The sequence below is a fragment of the Falco cherrug genome, chromosome 3 (assembly GCF_023634085.1).
Source record: "Falco cherrug isolate bFalChe1 chromosome 3, bFalChe1.pri, whole genome shotgun sequence".
Taxonomy (NCBI): Eukaryota; Metazoa; Chordata; class Aves; order Falconiformes; family Falconidae; genus Falco; species Falco cherrug.
The window spans coordinates 31,915,336-31,938,350 of record NC_073699.1 but is presented as its reverse complement, the minus strand read 5'-3'; the positions used below and the strand labels follow the sequence as shown (position 1 = coordinate 31,938,350).

Sequence of the window (23,015 nt, the reverse complement as noted above, 5' to 3'; positions counted from 1 at the left end):
TAATTTGCCTTCTGAATTACCATAATTTCTGTTTATAAAAACATCCAGTAACAATTTGTTTCTGTGTTACTTAAAAGTATTCTCCTTTTACCTTTAACTATAGTATAGTTTCAGATAAGTGTGGTTTTTTTAATTAAACATTTTTATGTAAGAACAATTAACATTCTCTCAAAATTATCTTCCATAGAATTTCCTTGAACAGAAAATCTAAACCGGTTCACTAACAATGCTGATTAGGTACTTACATTCAACCTGCCTTTTACCTTATCATTTTTGTTTGTATTCAGCATCACATCTATTTAACTTCAAAGATTTATTCAAGTGCAACAGCAGAATATCCAAATTCAATAAATACAGCATCAGGAACTTTTCAGGAATTAAAATGAGACTGGTATGTTACGCACAGGGACTAAGTTCAGTGTTTGATACAGGGGTACAGAGAGCAACAGTTTCAACAGTAAAACCCTTACTGCTCACTGACTGTAGACAGTATCTTAAATAGAGATGGGTTTGCTGAGACCCTGGCAGAAACTGCAATTGTAAATTCTGAGCTTTGCTGTTAATCAGTTTGGACTGAAAATAATAAGTAACAGGAACTCTGTGTATACCACAGTACAAGAAAGATCAGGAAATCATGCCTGCTCATTTCTCTCCCAAACAGAAAACTGCCCAGCCTGAGAGTGCAGTTTTCTTAGCCATGAAGAAACTCTAGCAAGTGGCATGTCTTTCCTCCCAGAACGAAGGGCTTGGGAGCTTTAAAAGACATGGCTAATAAGGCTTTGAAAAGCTTCCATAAATAAAAAAGCTTTCTCTCTGGTTGACAAAGCAAGGACTTAAGTTTCAAGATAGAAACCATAGCCTAGTTGATATGAGGGAAAGTTCAGCAGCCTCAGGAAGGTGATGATTTACAGAAGGTGGGACAGGATCCAGGAGAGGACAGGGGAGCATTCCAATGGCAAACTAGTTTAACCAGTTTCTGATGAGCAGGATTTAGAGAAAATGCATCGATTAAGTGTGTTAGGTTACTCTCAATGCACCAAAGAAAGCAGCTGCATTATGAAAGACTACAAAAGGTAATGCAAAAGCACATTCAGTAGACTACACGGTGTAGCTTGCACCACTGTAAGCATGCCTTACTGTAAGAAGGTAAGGAGTGCGCATGCTTCAGGGCGCAGGGCGCAGGGCACCAGCCACCTCCGCCTGAGGCATGCTTTAATGGAGGCCTAACTCCATGCAACTGCAGGCTGCTGCCAAAGCCCACAAGCTCACCTTTCCTTCCCTCTCCCCCTCTGTTTCTCATCCACCAGCTGCAGGCAAGCCAGCTCAGTGAAACCCATCGGCAACTACAGTCAATACAGGGAAGGGATATGTGCAGTTTGGAACAAGACACTGGCAGCATGCCCCTTTTTTTGTGGCAGCTACTGTTAGGTTTGGGGTGATTTTGAAACCATGGGACCTGACAAGTTACCCGACACCTCTGTACCTGAACTGCCATGTTGTGTGTATGGAACAACAGTGAGTTTTCCCTCAACCAGGCTGAATCTTCTAATTAAAGAGCATTGTCACAATACAAAAATTACAGTTTAAAGAAGACAACCTTGATTCAAGTTGTGCTCTATAGTGCTCAGGAATAATTACACAGGAGAGGGAGGCAGAGCAAAATATCTGGACCGAGGTAAAAGGAGACTTGGGCTCTGAACGAATCACAGTGAAACTTGATGGCAGTGCTCTGCTGCAGCTCCTGCTGCCACTCTGCGCGTATGCCGTCGATGTGCTCCGCAGAGCCAGCGTCACCTCTGTCTTCTGAGCAGAGGAAGTAATCAAACAGCTCCTTAATCAAATTAACTCCTAACATTTAGAGAACAGATGTTTACATAGTAGTTAAATATCTTGTTCTATACGAAAGGTCTGTATGCTAAACACTCCTAAGATATCCCAGGAATATTTGAAGAAATATGAGACAGAGACAGCATCATCCTTCATTTGCAAAGCAATTTCAGTCTAACCATAAACTTTATACTAAGCTAACATGTAAATGTATATTAGTGTGCCTTAAAGATGGAAAAAAATGTGATAACTCTTCTCACAGCACTTCTATGAGACTTCTTTGAGGACTGCAACCAGCAAGAGTCAAGCTAACTTGCCCTAAAACCATAGGAATCAATGACAGCTGGGATTACATCTCAGAGTTGCTCAATTACAACCCACTGCTTTATATAACTCTTTCAAACACAAAATGTATATGTAATTAATCTCACATATATCAGCATCATTAGAAAACTCACCTAAAGACTGGCATTTCAAGCAAGAATATTTTCTTTGAAAAACACAGCATTGTTTTACATTCAAAATTATTTTTAAACAAAAATGCAAACGAACAAATTTTTATAGCACTTTCAAACACCTGTGCTAAAGCCACTTTATATGCATATCTTTCATCTGAAATTCCAATCAAATTAGCCTTTCTGATGATCATGCATTACTACTGGGATCCCCATTAGTGGACCTTATTTTACATAGCTAATAAATTTGGCAAGCCTTCATCAGTCTATATGTCATCTTCCATGCTAGCTATCTCAGTTTAAGCACACATATCCACATACACACACAACATCCATAAAAACTTTTAGTGAAAGAAAAATCACTGTTTATGAGAACAAAGATCACAGATCAATGCAGTTTTAGTCACAATAAATTATTATTCCTTGTAGAAGCTCTAATAATTCAATATTCTGGAGAAGAATCTAAAAATCGGAGAAGACAACACTGCTTGCTTTTTTTTTTTTTTTTTTTTTTTTCTGGGGTAAAACTTTTTCCATTCCTGAAAGCTAAAAGCTCTTGGAAATAAATGCCGTTTGCACATTCCCTGCAGCTTAATTTCCTGAGGATTACACACTGGACATGTTCTAACTGAGGCCGGGAATAGCTTTCTCTATAATCACGGCTCTCACTGCTCAGACCAAAGCTGGGTCTTTTCCAAGCATGGCAGCAGGGAGTTTTTCCTTGTCCCTCTCCTTCGGAGACATCATGTCCCCTCCTGACACCAAACAGGGAAACATGGCAGAGGGGACAACGACCAGTTACAAGAAAAAGGCATTTGCGAGAAGCAGCCTGAAATGAAAGACTACTGCTGGAAAGGAAGGGTGATGTTAAACCAGCAGAAAACTGACAACTGGGTAAAAGACTGCAAGTCTAAGCTGGAATCAAAGCACACAAGGAAAAGCTAGAAACCAGGCAGGGAGTAAAAAGAGTTAGAAAGACAACAGATTATGTTGGGAGAAGGGATGGGGAGAACCACTGGGGCAGACGGGGACTAGGGTCCAGTTTAAGAGCCAAGGAGCAGAGAAACAGCTGGGATTTTCTGAGCAGGAGCTGGCACGAGAAAAACTTACTGCCCCTCATCTCTGACTCTCAAAATTCAAGGTTCACTAAAAAACATATGGCTGGAAGCCATCAAGGGAAATCAAGGAAAAAATAAATGAGAAAATGAGCTGATTAGACAGCAACAGGGAAAATAAAGTGAGAAATTACAATGGAAGCAACAGCTAAGAACAACATGGCACTGCAACATAAAAAAAAAGGAAGCATGTGAGCCCAGAAGGCCACTGGCTGCACAAAGACATGAAGAGCGCTCAGAGCAACTCAGCCTCCTGGGCAACAGAGCCCCCTACTCTTCCCCCATCCTTCTAGTTTAACTTTTTTACTAATTCAATTTTGAAGACCACCAAGGTAGTCTTAAAGGTAGTCAGCTTAAAACTACTATAATTGTTACACTATTCCATATCAATTTACAGACCAGATTCAGTAGCTGTTCTCCAGGTGAGTAGGGCTGCAAGGGGAGATTTAGATGCAACATAAGAGATGGAGGCAATCAAGCTTTTGAATTGCATCCGTTTGACTGATGACACTCTGCAAGACAAACCCAAATTAATTCTGAGTTTAGGACTGGTAGAGGACAGAATCAGACAAAATTTCTAGTGGAAAAGTCAGCAAAGGCAAAGCAGGAGCCAAAGCTTGGGTCACTGTATTGTTCTCCTGAAGTCCCTTTGGCACATTCTGCTCTTCAACCTGAAAAATTTTCAGTCTTTCAGTTTTTTTGCTGCCAGAAAATACCGGGCAAAACACTGCATGCCACTATATTAATGGTCTACACTGAATTCAGTGACCTACTAATGCAGCAATTCACTTTATTACCCTAAAGGGTAAAGATAAGAGTTTCAACCTTGTCTGTCTTACATAGATGAAAACATCAAATTTTATGGAATAATAACTTAAAAAATGTTCATTTGCTCTAAACGCCAAAAGATTAACATCTACAACCTTGTGGTACAAATCTACATCACCCCCTCACCCCCAAAACCCAGCTTCCATTAAGTTAATAGCTTTAGGGTTGTGAAGTTGAGCAAAGTTTGGAGATATCAAAAATAAGGACGTTCCAGTGACCTGCCCTGCCCGATTGTGTGTATGCATTAATGACAAAGTCTTTACAGAAAACACGCTGCACTACACCACCACGGGACCTCTTGCTCATTCAGCGCAGAGAACTGAACTGCTTGGCAGCAGCAGGAAGACAGTCTGCTGCTGCCTATGCGATCTCTGAGCCGCTTTGTTGCAAACTGCAAAAGGTGTGTGATGAAGGACATCAAGGACAGAAAGTCCACTCCTGTGGTTAGATAAGCTGAATGGTGCCTTAGAGAACTGGATTTTACTTGCATGTCTTCTAGAGTTCCTCTGTGGTATAAGGAAAGTCATTTAACCCCAACTTTCAGCAGTAAACATCTGTCTGAGCACCTGACTTGTGATTCACTCATTTGTAGTAATAAGCGAATGCTCACAGGTGCAACTGCAAGTTGTGGTTTGGCAAGATTTACTGTACAGTATACTGAAGCACTGAGATAATGCAGTCCTAACTGATTCATTCTGCACGTTCAGCAATAACAGGGGTTTTGGGGTTTATTCTCTTCGTGCCTTAGCTCCCGCTTTATCTCATAGAATGTGGAGATTATACCAACCTCTTATCTCACCAGGATGTTGTGAAATATAATTACATATGTGAAGCACTCAGATACTATCATGATGGGCACCAGAGGAAAAAACCACTAGCTAATTAATTCAAAATAGTTCAGATAGTGTGCTGAAAAAAAGGCACAAGTCTATAACTGAACAAAGAGGTGGAAAAAAAATACTGAATAAGTGGACTCATCCATTCTGTGAACAGAAACTGGCAAGGAAGCCTACAGAAACATAATCCATAATCATGTAACTAATGACTATACCCAACTGCATCAGAAGGCTGGATGCAGGTTGTGCGTATTTGCAGGCTTCTGGGTACTTAAATTTGTAACCTTGATTGTCTTTTCAAACTGGAAACTTCTACACACAATAATGCAGACAGTAGATGTACTTAATTTGAATAAGTAGTGTAGTGGTTTGACCTTGGCTGAATGCCAGATGCCCACCAAGACTGCTCCTTTATCACTCCCCTCCTCAACCAGACAGGGGAGAGAAAATCTAACGGAAGGCTCATGGGTCAAGATAAGGACAGGAGACCACTCAGCAATTACCGTCATGGGCAAAAGGGACTAGACTTGGGGAGAATAAGTTTAATTTATTACCATTCAAATCAGAAAAAAACACCTTCCCCCCACCTCTCTCCTGTTCCCAAGCTTAACTTAATTCCAGATTTCTCTGTGTCCTACCCCCAAGCAGCGCAGGTGAACAGGGAATGGAGGTTGGGGTCAGTTCATCACATGTTTCTGCCACTCCCTCCTCAAACTCTTCCCCTGCTCCAGCGTGGTGTCCCTCCCACGGCAGACAGTTCTCCATGAACTTCTCCAACGTGGGTTCTTCCCACAGGTTGCAGTCCTTCAAACACTGCTCCAGCGTGGGTCCCTTCCATGGGATGTGGTCCTTCAGAAATGGACTGCTCCAGCGTGGATCCCATGCGGGGTCACAAGACCTGCCAGCAAACCTGCTCCTGCCTGGGCTTTCTTCACAGGTCCACAAGTCCTGCCAGCAATCTTGCTTCAGTGTGGGCATCCCACAGGTTCGCAGCCTCCTTTGGGTATCCGTCTGCTCTGGCATGGGGTCTCCACAGGCTGTGGAGTGGGTATCTGGTCCACCATTAACCTCCATGGGCTGCAGGGGAACAGGCCCTCACCACAGGCTGCAGGGGAACCTCTGCTTCGGCACCTGGAGCACCTCCTCCCCCTCTTTCTTCACTGACCCTGGCGTCTGCAGAGCTGTTTCTCTCAGACAGTCTCATGCCTCTCCCCTGCTGGCGCAGATTATTTTTTTTCTAAATACGCTATCCTAGAGGTGCTACCACCATCGTTGATGAGCTCAGCCTTGGCCAGTGGTAGGTTCATCTTCGAGCCAGCTGGCATTGGCTCCACTGGACATGGGGGAAGCTTCTGGCAGCTTCTCACAGAAGCCACCCCTGCAGCCCCCCTGCTACCAAAACCTTGCCACACAAAACCACTACAAGTAGAAACCATCCTCTCATCATCATTCAATGAAACATTTACCTCTTAAGGGTATCAGCTGCAGAGAAGGGAGGATGGAGAGCACATAACTCTCAAAACTATAGCTCCATGGTAGGAAACTATTCTTCCTAAACCTCCCAACTGCCTAAAAATCCAACTGAGTCCTGCTACACTGTAAAAATTTAATGAAGTAAGCTGAAAGCTTCTGTCAAGTCCACAGAAATAGATGTGCAAGTCCTATTATCAAAGGAAAAGTCAGCATCATTGAGAATTCTGAAAGGCTGCAGGAATCATTCGGTGCAGTGAGCCAGATCAGCTTGGTAAAACACTGGAACCACTCAAATGCCATCCAAGTTGACTGTTTACTACACTTCTTAATGCTGCCATCCACACCAAAAGTTGTTTTGATTAATTTGTCAAGTAAAAGCCCTTTTACTTCAAAAAATAAATGCAAAAATGATGTCAGAAAGCAACATTTATACTTGGGTTCTGTAAATATTGAATGTTATTGCAGTAAATGATAGTCTTAATGGGATATAAGTAGGAAAATTCCAAATACTTAATTATCAAAAAATCCAAATTACTAATAAATAATTATTAGACTATTACACAATCACAGGCTAACTGTAGCCATCTCAAAAATAAGTAAATTTTTGAAGTAGCTTGCAGAGATCTATGTATGCATCTTTTTGTGTTTAAATGTTAATGAAAGGTACACAGCTAAATCGATATGTGGTACTTTGAAAATGTATAGTTTGGCATTCTCTTAAGCATTTGCTATTACTTCTACTGTTTTTTATTAAAAATAAAACTATTTCTGTGGTGTACAAAATCTCTGTTCCTAAAATGCAAAGACTTTTAGATCTGTAACAAAAAGCAAGCAGGCAGAAAGGGATTTATTAAGATTACATATCCTTCGTATTAACATCTGGTTTAGCACATATTGGAAGGTAAGACATTTTTAATGTACTGTTTGTGTTTGTTAATGGCCATCTTTGATTTCCCTGGATTATAATAAAGAGTCCTTAAAATAAAATAATAATCAGTAAAACTTATGCCCACTGTCACAAGCATAAAACACAATATATTTTTACCCTAAATTATTTAAACAGGACTGTTGAAAATTTATGACATACCCTGAAAAGAGGCACACAAAGGATGAGTCATATTTTTGAGAATTTTCATGTGTTATGCAGTGATTACTTGATTACTTGCAGAGTGGCTGACGAAATATTTGGAGAAGGAAAGAGTAATCTTTCCAAATCAAGTTACATAACTTTGATTTACATAAATGTAATCCATTCAGTAGTCCAAGCAGAAAAGTAATATTTATGGCCCAAGCATGAATACCTAGAGCTCTAGTTGTAATTCTTACTAGGAAAGCAAAACTGGAACAGGGAAGATGAGGGAGGAGGGAAGAGAAGAAATTCACCCTTGTGGAGGTAAGCGGTGCTTACTACGCTGCCTTTGCTGGCTCTGGATCTAACAAAACCGAATACAACCTAAAATGCATAGAAATTCCAATGCAAATCAGTAAGATGATTCCATGCAGGGAGCTGTAAATTCAGGATGCCTTTAACAAGAGCGTACTTTGTATCAACCCTGCCTATTTTTGGTCCTGAGCAGACTACTTATATAAGGAAACGCTAGAAGACACGGAGATGTGGCAGCCTTCCATCAGCAGACTGGGTCCACTTGCTGTTCCCAAGGGACTGCTGCAACCCTTGATGTCGCCTGAAAACCTCTGCAGCATGTGCAGCTCTTCTTACCAACTTACCGTATGTATATCTCATTGGGTGTATATCTTATGTGTCTGCGTGTACGTATGTATATGCATGTGCATACTCATCAGAGAAGGATGAGATTTAAAAACAGATCAGATTCATCTCACTATATTTCATCTGAAAACAATCTTTACAGACGTCCACTGTATCTGCAGAGCTGAAGTATTTGAAACTCTCCAAATATACTTAACTTCTGGACTGCTGAAAAACATCTTTGGTACCATCTTGAAAGGTCACTTAGGAATTGTGTATTTTCAGAACTCAACTATAGCAAATTAGCATATAGTTATATAATGAAAACTCTTCTGAAAGTCACAGATTTTATCTAACAGAAATAATTATAACAAACAACAATAGCTAAATTCCATAAGCAAGCTTAGTTCAGTCCTTTTCTGCACACACACTATGCAGCACTGCCTCACAGTTACAAACCATAGTTTCCAGGCTATTGCTGGCCTTTTTGCAGATGAGCTGGGCCATTACCTATCCAGCTGTACAGTCCAAAGGTTCTGAAATTCTTACCACCCCAAAAGAAGGGCAGTTGTACTGGAGAACCTTACTGTCATCTGTCACCCTCTCCAGATCTAAACAAAGTGGCTTCCTCACTGAAGCTGCCTGGCCTGTTAGTGGCAAAACTAGGGATACATTTCCTTGCTTTCCTTCAAGGTGTTCACAGCTGGGAAATCCCTGTTCTGCTCTCAACAGTGCAATGTGCCCAGGTTAACTGGCTCTCCTAAGAATTCAGTTATTAGGGACTACATCTGAAGTAGAAAAAACTTGTACTGAAAATGACCAAGTTCCATGTTTGCCAAGGATTTATGAATAAGACAAACTTTTGCAAGGTTTTACCGGAATGGTGAAAGACCGACTTGATGCCAAATTTCAAGTACTTTTTCAGAAGCACAGGGAAACTAGAACACTACAAAGGAAAGACAATCAAAATTCAATATATCCAAAACAGAGTATTCTTCTCACAATCTGTTTCACATAAAAAAGCTGAGACATAAATAAACACAAATGCATATATAGAACACACACATTATATCCTGAGAGGTGGCAACCCAGCATAAAGTAGTTTAGCCAAACTGATAGTTGATGCTATGTAGTAATGTCACCCGGAAGTCCATCATGATGTATAACCTACTGGCAAAGCTTCCTTACAATGCAAAATAATGCAAACATCACTTGGGTGAAACTTGCAGAGCTTACAAGGAAAAAGAAAGTATTTTTTTTTGGTTTATAATGCACCTCTAAGTGAATGCCATATTATGGTACAGAATATATCAATAGTAACAGTAGTCCTACATACCCTATGTTAATTCTATGTTTCTGGCACATGCCAGACATAAATGCTTCAACTCCTCAAGACAGTATTCTTGATAGTATCAACAAATGAGCTAAATAAAATTTACCTGCAAACTGTTTCTGAGTTATGATAAATTACTTTCTCTCACATGACATCTTCAGTGATTAATAGTCGATACAACTCAAGACTACTGCATCAGGTTTTATCTAATACAATAGAGGAAATGTAGTAACTAACCACAAGCAGTCTAAAAATCCTCCTCCCCATTCCCAAACTAGAGAAACATTTTGTCCTGTTGTCCTGTTAAATTGAAGCTAAAAAAAGAAGAGAAAAGATCAATAATTTATAAACTGATTTATTTATTTCAAGAATGCAGAAAGTTCTAACTTTGGAAACTGCTGTATTTTGAGAAAGCACTAGCAATACAGACAGGGATCACATAAAGACACACAAAGTAAGCAAGTGGCAACGCACAGAATACTGTAACCAAAGTGACTGAGCCTTAATCAAACTGGGTCCCGACATCAACAGAGTATGGAGGGGCACCATAATCCAGCGGAATTATTTTTAGCCGACATCTATGTTAAATTACACTAATTATTGTGATTGTGCTAAGTATAGATGAAAATTGAGAGCCAACAGGAAACAGCCAGGAAACTGCCTTCTTTTTTAAAAAATTGTATTTGCATACATAAAATACGAAAAATTAAGTAGGATTTTTCAAGTCCTCAGTTTTGCTAAACAGTAAATATAAATCATGTGGAGTAACTGCAGAAATCATAAATCATGTGGAGTAACTGCTGATCAAGTATTCAATGAAAATTATATGATACTCTTCTTGTGTGAATAATACAGAGTCAAACAAGGTGTTACGTTCACTCAGAGACGTGTGGATACATCAACAAATCATTTAGTGTAATCACTAGGATAACAGAGTGTGAAAATCCCATAGCACAGAAGAAAGGCAGGGGTAGTGGGGAATGCCAGCGCCTGCAGAGGACTGAGCCTTCCAGGGTTCTCTGACCCTCATGCACCTCCCCTTACACACAAATCTCAAGCAAGGTTTCCAACTACTTTAGCACTAAACAACTGTACGTTTTACAAGGAAAAATTCAGAGAGACTAATTTTAGCTAGTTAGCTAGCATTTAATAAAACTTCAGGAAATTGTACCTTTATTATGGAGGAAGCTTCACCCAGACAAACTGGATGCCATTTAAGAGCAACCATCACTACAAAGGCAACCTGGCCAACATCAAGGTGAATGCTTTCATTTTTAGCAGAGAGAAAGCACAGAAACATAGGTCACAGAATGACTTAAATTTAGTCATGTTACACACACACCTAACAGACTATTATTCTAACTACTGTAAATAGCACACTTTTTTTTTTCAATCTAAGACTTACACAATGAGATTTCTCAAATGACTTAAAACCCAGATATTTAAGGCAGAATAATAACATAACTTGTTAGGAATACACACTGAGAAGCTGTATTTCATATATTTTAAAACCTCAAAAAATGCTAAAAGGCATTATTTTTAAACATTTCCCTTTATTTTCACATGCAAAATAGCAAAGTAATCAGCATCCTAGGAAAAAAACACTTTAACATCTTCATGAGTGATCTTTTTATGATTTTACCAAAATTAAAATTTGTACGGAAATATCCTAAAGCACTTTAAAGTAAGATACAAATAATTTTAAAAGACAGTTCAGCCAGCCAGCCTGGATATCACAATTCCTCATTTGTTCCTCTCACTTTGAAACAACTCGCTCTTAATTATAAGCAATTACTGACTTTGCCTATTGGAAATCCAGGGGAACTAAAGTTTGACCAAAGAAGATAAGAGTGCAAGTCTATGCATTTTCATTGTATGGGGGGAAAAAATCCTAATCCAGAAAATGTTTAGAAATATAAATGAAAGAATGGAATTGAAGCTAGTACAGTGGAAGATGGTTGAAAACAGGAGTATGACAAGCAAATTAACTATAAGTAATGTCTCCAGTCTTGGGAGTACTTCTCTCTCCTACCATTTTTACTTGATAAGAATTCTGATCTAAGGCAAGCACTTCAACGGAGATGACTCCACAGGAGTCAAAAGCTTATGGGGGGAAGCAGGGAGGGACCAAAAAAAAGCAGGATAATGAGGGAGCAGCCAACAAAATTACAGACTGGTCATTAGACGTTGCTCAGATGAAGGTACACAAGACGCTATCACAATTACCACAAAGCTATCATAGTTACAGTTTTTTACACTAATCCTAAACATAAGCCCACTAGGTGTTAGCAATTAAAATTAGTTGTGGAGCCTGTTTATTTCAGTTATCTTAGTAGAAGGACATGAACATACGCTAGAAATTTGTCCTTGCCTAAAATTACTCTGCCTGTACTACGTACATTATAAACATGCAGACAGGGAATGGCACTGCCAGATGTAGTGAAGGGAGTAAGAGGATAAGAATGGGGGTGAAGGAGGGAAGGGCTTCCTATCGGCCCCTTCACACATGCTAAAGAAATATCATTTGCTGGAACAGTAAAAATTCATAGCACTTCAAGGTCCAGCCACAGCTGTGGTGCATGTACCCACATTAGGTATACATGGAAAAAAAACCCCAGGAACAGGCGCTGGGAAGTGAGAAGTCTGAGTCAGACAGATAACCTGATCCTGTAAAGCAGATGTGGAGTGAGAAAGAAACGCAGATCCACCAGCACAGGCAGCACCATACTGCACTGACAGAGCAATATAATTTCACTGAAGGAGGAAACATTTCTGTAGTGAAAGGAAAGTAAACATCATGTTACTGGTAGAGAAACAAGCAAGCTCCGCAGGGACTCAAGAGATGTCTCCCCCCACCCCAAGCTCCCCCAAAACCAAAAGAAACACACAACTGAGGACAAAGCAAACAAGAAGCATGAGAGATCTCTGAACTTGAGGTGCTGCCTGCAGATAAGAAAGGCCTTCCACTAAGAAATGAAGACAAAGCCAGAAAACCAAATGTGGAAGAACACTGCTTATAAGGAGACAGTTCTGACTAGGCCGGTGGTATTTTATTTCTCTAATCATTTGCATCCTTCCCTTTCCAATACTAAGAATACAAGGCAGACTTTTCTCTACCCATAGTCCTATTTTTGCATCTGCTTTGCCTGCCAGTTCAGAAAGGACTGCAAGCTTTCAAAGACTGGAAATTCCTTTGGTTCTAGTCCTCAAAATAAAAATACAATGCCAATAGAAACCCTCGAGGTCACCTCTTCATCTAGCTCAAGGAGAATGGAGAATTCAACACAAAATACTCTCAAGTCTCTAGAGCATTTTGGTGGCCAACATAAGACTGGCTATAAATCAAACCCACTGTTAATATAATGAGCCATATGGGAATTATTTTCTGAACTATTAAAAACTTGTTCATTTGCATAATATGTAAGGACAGAATCAACAAATAGAAATTAATTCCTTACCACTTGAAACCGGAAATCTGATTTTCAACTGAAAGGACCAGATCAGACACTTCCAAATTATAAGACAAATGCAGAGAATTTATTGCTGTTTCCTATTTCTGAGAAGTAGAACAAATAAAATCCTTATTTATTTATTAAAGCCAGTATTTTCACTCTGGTGAACTCAGGGAAGTGAGTATCTCATTTAAGTGTTTCCAGCTATACAGAAACAGATCAATGTCCTTGAACTGAAAAACACAGCAGAAAGCCAAGGACTGTACAGAAACAGAGGCCACTTATTCAGGCATCATCATTTTCAGCACATGCAAAAATTCCCAACAGAACAAACTGTTATAGTGCTCTCTTCTCTAGAAAACAACTGGAAGAGGAAAACTCCATATTGATAACCTCTGTTTTCACTGTCTGGATTTTTCTCAGTCTTCCTCAGTTTGTAAACAAGACTTGCTTTCTCTACTCTTCCCACCTGTAACCTGTTGAAGTTATCCTGAGCAGCAACAGTCACGACTGTTTCTCTCGTAACACTACCGTAAGATTTTAACTATAATTCCCTAAGCTCCACTGGCCACTCAATTAAGCTTACACCCTTCCAACCTTCAGTTTTTAGTAAGAATTTATTCCTGTGGCTACAAAGGTAACCTGACTCATTCAGAAGACCAACGAGGAGGTGAGAGGCTTACCTCATTCAGAGTCTGCTGATGCAGACCAGTGCCCCATGCTCATAGGCTGAGGTTCTGTGGGAATGGAGGAAGAAGCAAATTTGGGAAAACAGTGGCAACAGGAGCAACAGTTACAAGCAGTCGCAGGAAGAAATATTCTCTTTCCTATTGCTTTTGTTCTTTCTGTTGTTGAGACCCTCTGAGATGGGAAGTATAGGAGAAATTACATGTCCTTTGTTCTTTTTCCTTGATGCCGTGCTTCATTTCCTTTTCTAGTGCTAAAGGTCAGAGGAAGGAGAAAGTATTGTTACAGGGAATAAGGAACCAGAGGTCTAAGGCAGTTGTGGATCCATTCATAACAGGCAGGAGACTAAGAATTGTGAAGAAATGAATGATCTGGGACTTATGCTTTCCAGGTATTTTTCTTCCAGTTATGAACGTTGATTGTAACTGCAGAGGAAATGGCTGCTTACTAGGACAGAGAGAAGAATCAATTTCCTTTTCATTTGGGGCTTTTTATTTGAAACTAATCGAAAGACCAGAACAACAGCATTTATAAAAGGTACACAGAATAACACAGAATCTTCTGTTGATTTCAAGTCACATGTTACTTACATACAGAAACCATTTCATTTCAGTAGCTTATAGTCAGTGATATTGATCAAAGGCACCTGCAACTGTCTTGGTTGCACATGCACTGTAGTAATTATGCATGCAAGTGAGGAAATTAGACATTTTTGTGGTTGATCACCAGTATAATTACTATAACTGAATATACGATCATTGTGTACTATACACACAAATTACACATGCATGCAGTTTTAAAAACCAAGCGTTGCATTCATTGTCTCTATTTTGATAACATCCTATGGAAAAACTCCACTGGAAACAATAGAAAGTATTAACTTTTATAAAGATGTACATTTATTCAACTGCCTACTGAACATTAAAAAAAAATGTAACAAATGGGTAATTTTCTTTTCCAAGCTGATATACCAGCAAAATCTCACCGTCATAAGATTTACAAACTTGAAAAGAATAAGACATTTAAACAGCCTCTTATTCTTCCTTTTTACATGAACTTATTAATCTGCAACTTCATTAAGATATTAAAGAATAGGTGATTATTTGGAAAAATAATGCATACGATCAATTTTTTTTACAAGAGCTGAGCTAAATTTCCATTAGCTCATCACAACTCAGAGATTAAGTGGAAATATTTCAAAAGTTCAGATTTTTATCAACCTAAACACTTAAATATACAGGACTTGATTATACTTCAGACCAGATGAGTTGGTGCATTCAAATCCATACGAGGTATTTTTCTAGGGTACGTGAACAACATGGAAAATATGCTTTCACCTCTCAAGCTCGTATTTTGATCCAACCATATTAACATAAAGAACAATTTTGATAGGGCAAGAGCGTTTATTATCATTTCAAATAATATGGCGGAAGTCATAAAACATTTAGATGTTGCTGTATTCTGGCAGATCATGGCGTAGTCGTATCGCCTTCAGCTTCTCTACTTTGATTTTTGCTCGCAACAGTTCTTCTTCCAGTTGTTGCTTTCTTTTCAAACCATCCCTTTTTTCTTGGACATAAAGACCAATTTTTCTTTGATTTTCTATTATTATTTGATGCTCTTCTTTCAGCATTTGTAACATCTGTGGGTCATAACCACATATAGGTCTAAAGCGTTCTCCAACCTCAAGCCTAAAAAACTCTTCTCTTCTTGGTACAGGAGAGGGAGGCATCATCACTCTCATATCAACTGAAGATACTGATGTTGAAGGAGACCTTTCCATAACATGCACCAGCTGTTGTTCTTCCTCTAAGCTCTCATTTTGCTGTGAGTCTATAATCAAAGAAGGAGGAGGTTTGACATCCTCTTCCAACTGCAACTCCATCATGACTGTTGCAGGATGGTGATCCAACATTGCCTGTGGTGAACTGGTACCAGCAATTGTTTCTTTATTGATACTAGCACTAGAACACACAAAATCATATTTAAATAATCCATTAAAAACTATTTTTAAAAGGCGTAGTTGTAAGTAACCAAAGTTTCATTTGAAATACTACTCTGCTATCTATGCCTGGGACTCTACTTCATTACATGAACACCACCTGTATCCCTCCTTCCTTACACCACACGTACACAGCCCTGTCTTACCCAGATTCTATTGCTATAAAGGCAGTACAGCCAACAGGGAACTGTCCTGGTAGGCCCTTCTTCTGACACTGCAGAAGCAAGAAGGGCTATTAGCAACAAATAAAAAAATAGAATAAAACAAAGCAGCAGCAAGTCATGCAAGTGACAGAGGAAAGAGTTTATATAACCTATAATGGGATTTTAGAAGGGCATTAATTTAGATTGAGTGGACTGTGGCAGAAACATTTCCATGTCCCAAACTTACTCATCTCCTCTTGTTCTAATGTGTTCCCTGTTTCCGATTCAGGCACCCAAGCATTTGGTTGTGGTGGGTTTTTTTATGTAAAACAATCACTGTATAAAGTTACACAAAGAGCCTTGGGAAAAGAAAACAGCCCAAATGACGACTCTGCCAGTAGATTATGGAATCAAGCTAATCCTTGCTCCTTCTCTTTGAATCTGTGATCTCAGTATTCTTCTGAAGCTTCAAGAGAACACAGAAATGTTTCCATCAAGAACAGCCTATAGTTCTGTTCATTGCTCTTCGAAAGTACAACGCCCACTTGACTCATCTGTCTTTGTGTAAACCCCTGAGTCAGCAGCACCTCAAATCAGGATTTGACATTACATTGGCTTTGATGGTAATAATGGCTCGAGCTGTTCCTGCCACTTCTCTACCATCAGTAGCGTTTGAAACCCTACACTTCTGCACATCACTCCTTCATTCAGGTAAGGCTTTTTTAAGCCAGATCAGCTTCTTGAACTATTCTACAGTACACATCTACAAAGAATACTTTCAGCATGACTGGGAAGGCAGTATAGTGTAACATGGGCACAGGAATATATTAACTTGGTACTGATACCTAAGACAGTGCATCATCATGACCATAACTGTCTAAAACTGAGGCTGTAACTGGCAGTTGCAGATATAAAACATTTCCCCAACCCTTGAAGAACTGAGCTGCTGCTAGCAGCTAAAGGCAGCAAGCAGATCATTCACGGATGCTCCCCAGCCCTGGAGGATGTCTATTAAACTGGGGGGTCAGAGGTGTTTGTTTACACTTTCCAAACTCCTTGAGAGCCCTATAATCCACAAACTGAGAAACACTTATCTGATTATTAAAACACTCTCCTGGTTAGCAATAGATGTGGGTTCAAATTCTCAGAAGCAAAGGAGAAATTTACTTTGTACATCCTTCTTCTTGTGTAAATGCACTAACTCCTTAATCAAAAGATAGCATGATCATTTCTTCTGCATCTCCCATGGTCTTCAACACTTTTGGTTTAAAAGAAATAAGCAGTCATAGTTGCAATTTCCAAAGGACCCTGATCCATCCTACCATCCATTACCATGAAAGCACATTTTCTAGAATAAAACCATGAAAGCTTCTCAATACTCAATTGTAAAAATGTTCAATAGGGTGAGAGCAATATATTTTCCAAAAATTAATCTTGCCAACCACCCAAATTATTTTAACTACAGATTATTTTTTTTAAAAAGTCCATCTGAAGCAGGTATTGAAAACAGACCTTTCATTCAGACCGGAAGAAAACACCAGGATCTTAATTATATTGACTGTTACCTGAGCTGCCTATAAAGCATCAATTATGTCACCTTACTCCCTCCTCCTCATGCCACAAAGCTTCACCTTTTCCCATATACTTCTTTCTCACATTCCTTTTACTCCTCTCATCGAGCATCGGAAGCATTATCCTGCACACAAATTTTCACTTGTTTTCCCCAGTGCAGACTGTAATTCTGGGTTTCCCCCTCTTCACAACTGCCGCTTCTAATACAGCTTCCCTCCTCCTTATTTGCTGGCTCCTGGCCAGCTTCTAGCCTGAGAAAAGTGGAAACAACCAGCAGGAGAAGCAGGTCATTCTGACAAAAAGAAACAGAGAGAGCAGAAAGAGAAAGTGAGAAAGGTTAAAGAGAAGAAAGATAGGTAAGATTTAGTCTAACGTACACTAGTGCCTCCAAACAGTGAAAAATCCATCTCTTAAAGTGTAATCCACACAGAACTAGAAAATTACCAAAATCTTCAGGTAACTCTGATGAGGCTTTCTCCCCCCGCCCCCTCTCCCTTCGAGTCGGTCTCTTCAGAGGAAAACAATTAAGACAGCAAAGAGAGAAAGAAGGAATTGAAAAACAAAAGAGCTGCCTGTATGGTGGTTACTAATGTTGCTTCTGACAACTTGACTGAAAGAAAGACAAACAACAGTTACCACAACTGGGGGATGGTGTTTATAACCCTGCAGGCACCCATGATTCACCAGGTTTTGTTTAATCACAACAGCTAGAAATTGCTTAAAGGTGTGATTAAGAACTTGGATTCATTGAAAGCTGTATTTCCATTCTACAAAACCTAAGCCATATCCTGGTGAGTTAAAACCCAATACAGGGTTTTGAAAACTAATGCAACTCAAGAGTTAAAACTAGAACTATCAAATAATGATGTATTTGAGCAGGGGAAAAAATAAATCTTTTAATGATATTCTTTTCCTTCAGCACACAGTGTATTGGCTGTTCCTAGGAACAACCATTTTGGGTAAGCAGTAATCAAGTCAATGTTCCCAGACCCATAAGGGACTGCAAATAATGTTTAAATTATAGGAGACAAACTATGGAGATCATTAGCTCTTAATCATTCAAGAAAAGCGTCAGTGCTTTTTATAAGCCGATCTACAAACCAAAGTTCTCACACTACTTTTTTTCCCCTCCTTACAAAAGTTGGTAGTCAAGACACTGCAACCTTTATTAGCGCAATTAAAAGCCTTGTTTTGTTCCAGAGAATTCTTTGGAACGGTTCCTACAGGGGCATTTACCAAGAGCAGCAGCACAGCCCAGTTGCTTCAGGCTTTTTTTACGCAAAGGACCCACAACAGCATATTTTTAGAGCATCTGGCATGTTGGGATTTAGACAATTGTTACCATTCAGTTCAACCAGTGGCACCATGAATCCAATTCAGCGTCTGTGCGCATGCCAGCTTTTCGTTAAGAGTGTTACGCTGCTGCACCGACTATCAGTATATGTGATAAAATATGGGAAGTTTGCGTCCCATTAATCTGATTGGGAAAATAAGAAAAATGAGAGCTTTCTCAAGGTTGCTGGGGAGTTGTTTGATGTTTCTTTCCCCCTCTCTCCCTAGCTTACTTTTTGTATCTGGAAGAACCAAAACCTGACCCAGGCAGTTTTTGATCTCTGAAGGACCAATACAGAACCAGCAGAGTATTGCAAGTCAGATACGAGGGGCATTAGCCAGCTGTGGGAGAAAGCCTGCACGCTGCTTGCCTGTATTATGTCTCGCTCAAATCTAGACAGTGTGTCTCACTTTACTAAGCAGTAAAAAAAAAAAAGAAAAAAAAAACCAAAAAAAACAACCACAAAAAAACCCCACAACCCTACCAAAAAAAATCCCAAACTCCTAGTGCTGTACCTCTCAGTTTCTCTCTGTATTTAACTGCCTAATGCATGGTACAGAACCAGCTTGGGGTTCAGACTGCAATTAGCTTTGCTCCAGTTTCAGAGAACCACCATCAATGGAAGAAAAGCATAATTAAAAAAAAAAAAATTTGCACTCACAAAGACACTGTGGTGTGGGGAGCCAGTGTTTTGGTTTGGTGGGTTGTTTTTTTTAAGGACTGGGATCAGTTAAAACTTAACATGCAAGCATCAGAGTAAATGAGAGAAAAAAGGTGCACGAGTAAGGTTTCTTAGCTTTGCGGACTAACTTTATTTAAAATCTTGTATAAACTGGTAATAGTTCCATATGTTGCAAAATGACTGCAGTATTACCTTAAATGGAGGAGAATAGCCACCACTTTGCCAGTGTTTGAATAATCTGCCTATTAAAAGGTAGGGGAGGGGTAGAGGTTGGAGCTCCCGTTTCTCTTTGATTCTCTCTTAACCCTCACTTTCCAGAGTATGACAAAGAGTCTGAAACAGGCTTTGAATGAGAGCTGAAAAAATGAATGCAGTGCTAAGTCACCATAAAGCTTCCCATAAAACAAAAGCTGTATTATTTTGTCATTGTTCCCCATTCGGGGATCTTCTCTGATAAACATTTCCTTTAGGAACCGGAACACAAGCAAAGCGTTACAGAGTAGATAGGAGGCGCCATAATTTTCATTCAGTAACAAAATAAAAAGAATCGTCTCACCTTTGAGCACCGCTCCTGTCTCTTAAACACACACTGGAAATCTGTGGAATCATCTCTACAACTTTCTTGGTTGGCTCGGAAATGCTGCTTTTACAATCTGAGTGAGTCTCCTTTTGCTGCAATAGCTCCTGTTTGGCATATTCTTTGAGCCTCTTGTACAGCGTGCGCAGGCCCTGTGCAGTACGAGGAGGGCGATCTACTCCGATGGCATTGTAGTTATCAGCTATGATATCCCAGCATTTGTTTTTTTCCACTATTACAGAATGCTTATTGGTATGTTCTTCGAGAATTTTAACGTACGGCTTCACGAGTTTTAGCAAATCGAGCTTTTCAGGTAAGGTAAAATTAGAAGATCTGGCCTTCCCAACCATTGTTATCTTTGAATTAAGGAAGCCGTTTCTGAAGCCACCATGCAGTTCCTAGCTCTGCTCAGCTCTTTCACAAACAGAAAAAGATCAGGCTTAACTAGGCTAGTCTCATTTAGGCCCACGCCTACAAGGGAGGGTTTATTAAAATTCCTTCAGCTTAAGCTGACGCAGGTTCAGGAAATCTGCTTAAGCCAAGCCTGACCTACATAAGGCTTCAGACTGAAGAAGACGAGAAGAAACAAGCAAAATACACTTTTGTATGAAGAGACCGGGCATACGCAGGATTTAAAAACATAGAGGTTTACAGATTAGCACATTACCCAGCTAAAAATTACCTAATTTAGCTCGAGTACCAAGCTCTAACACATCTCCCTAGCTGCCTCACACGTTATCTCGAACCGAAACCGCGCTCGAGATGATTTTACATGTAACGTCGTCCCCAAAAAAGCAACAATTGCTTTGTGAACCGCACGGCACGTTACAGGGCGCGGGCGGCGTGTGTAGAGAGCTCCCTGACAGAGCCCCCGGCCGCCGCCGCGCTCCCCGCGCCATTTGCATAATGCTGGTCCTGCTGTCAATCAGGGGCGGCGGAGCCTCCAGCCGGTTAGGTTACACTCGGGCGCGGGCCTCGCAGTAAAGCTGAGCTTCTCCCGCACTTGGCAGCCTGCTCCAGCTACTTACACGGGGGCTTCTTAAAGAGGCCGCTCCTCTCGGCGGCCGAGCCTCCCCCGCCGGCAGGAACGGCGACAAAACGCCAGCGAGCGAGCGCCCAACGCCGCCGCGCCGCCACCGAGTCGGCTTTTGCTTGCAGCGAGCACACGGCTGGCTGCGAGCGGCGGCGGCACACGGCTGGCTGCGAGCGGCGGCGGGCAGGGGCTGCGGCTGAAGGCTGCCGTCAGTCCTGACAGCTCTGCCCAGGGCGTCACAGCGTGCGGGTGCTGGGATGTTCGGACTACCCACCAGGAAGCAGCCTGCTTTTGTGATAGTGCTTCCACGCGTCTTTTCGGGGTGAAAATCTGGGTTTTCCTAACAAGACGTTGAGTCTGGTGTTTGCTCAAAAACCTATCACCTTAAGCCAAGTCTTCGTACCACGCAAAAATGCATGCGAGGCTTTATGGTTCTGTGGTCTAAGCTAAATGGAAAAGGAAAAAACTGCAGATGTGAGGAAAGGTGCCCTCAAATAAACGCAAAAACTAAGTTTGAAAAATGACGTACACAACTGAAAAGAGTCCGGAGGGTAGAAACGAACACCACTTGAGATAGCGGTAACAGCTTCTCAGGCTTAACATGTTCAGCCTTGAAAACTAGGGAGCCCGGAGAGGGGGGGGGGAGGAAGGAGAAATCTAATTATAGGTGGAAATATCTTAAGGCTATAAAGATCTAGGTATAAACTTGTTTGCTCTAAGGGGAAAAAACCCAAAGCAGACACAAGCCATATTCAAAACAAGAAATTCAAACTAAACAAAGGGAGACTTTTAACTGCTAAAAATCAATCAGCATTTAGAATAACAAGCAAGTTTGGAACCATTTCTGAGGCTTGGCTTGTCTGTATCACCTAACAAAATTGCAACCAGTCCACTTTGCTGGAATTGCTTTCAAGCCAAGATTAAATAAAGCATTTTATAGTCTGAAGCCCATTACACTAAAATTTGAGAAACAAAATACTCATGTGGTTAGAAGCATCGTATTAAAACCATCACTTTTAAACACCTAATCCTTCCCTATTTCCCCACACTCTGCACTTTACCAAGAGTAGAAAGCTGATGGTTATTCTTTTGTTGTTGTTAAAATTTATGCTCTTGGTTGTTCTTAAGTAACTAGGGGAAAAAAATTAATCTGCCTCAGATAGTTTAGGCTCTGGCAGTATCAGAATTGAGGAGTCACAGGTGAGGCTATGCTTACCCTCTGCTGCTTATGCAGTTGTGCAGTGCCCAATCTCTTGACTTTTTAGTGCCAAAAGGAAAGAAGTCAGTGTTAGGTTGTGTCCCCACAGACACAGCACAGATGAACAATGAACGGTGTCAGGCAGACGAATCTCAAAGACCCAAACGAAAGGAAATGAGCCCTCAGTCCAGCTGCTCCCAGGTCTATCGGAAACACAGCAGCCCAGTGGGCCTGGGGTAAAATCCAGACGGACGAGTCCACAGGAGAGGCTCCCTCTAGCTCACCTCGCAGACTGAAGGAGGGGGTTACTGCCCACTGGGTATGGGACTCATTATGAGATGCCAGGAAGAGTATTTTGGGATTGCAGAAAGCATAGTACAGGATAATTAGAGGAAGAACCGAAGGAAAGCAAAGGGAGGGACTGAAGTGGTTTGGGACAGAACAAGCATAGGAAAATACTGAGGTGAAGGGATAAAAGTGGCCAGATATACAGAAACAGGTGGCTGTTCAGTACAGTTGTCCAGCCATGCCCCGTGCCTGAGCACTGCTGTTTGTCCTATCTTCTTATTAAAGTACATTTGTAACTGTTTTCCTGAGTAAAGTGAACCTCTAATCTGCACGCATAAAAGTGTACATCCTGGTAACTGGAGTTGTACGACAGGTCACAGGGGCCTGGGTGCTTGGGGCACTTGCAGAGGCCAGAGCCTGTGCATACGGCCTGGGCACCTGTGTCAGTGTCTGATCTCTGGTGAACACCAAGC

General features: G+C 40.6%; 2 protein-coding genes across 2 annotated transcripts in view; both read right to left on the bottom strand.

Moving 5' to 3' along the window:
* RAD54B (RAD54 homolog B) overlaps nt 1-23,015 on the bottom strand; it is a 70,194-nt gene that overhangs the window by 28,888 nt on the left and 18,291 nt on the right. The gene's annotated exons all lie outside the window — the stretch shown is intronic.
* Nucleotides 11,109-21,593, bottom strand: FSBP (fibrinogen silencer binding protein). Its single transcript, XM_005445393.4, has 2 exons — nt 20,003-21,593; nt 11,109-15,678 (listed from the first exon to the last, which is right to left on the bottom strand). Exons 1-2 carry the CDS (start codon nt 20,371-20,373, stop codon nt 15,159-15,161), a joined length of 891 nt encoding a protein of 296 aa, XP_005445450.1. The 5' UTR covers nt 20,374-21,593; the 3' UTR covers nt 11,109-15,158.

Bases quoted from the DNA above. Each gene is read 5' to 3' on its own strand.
- FSBP (XM_005445393.4), bottom strand. From the start codon at position 20,373: ATGGTTGGGAAGGCCAGATCTTCTAATTTTACCTTACCTGAAAAGCTC. The intron at 15,679-20,002 runs GTGAGACGATTC...TGTGTGTTCTAG, and splicing joins GACAGGAGCGGTGCTCAAAG to TGCTAGTATCAATAAAGAAA.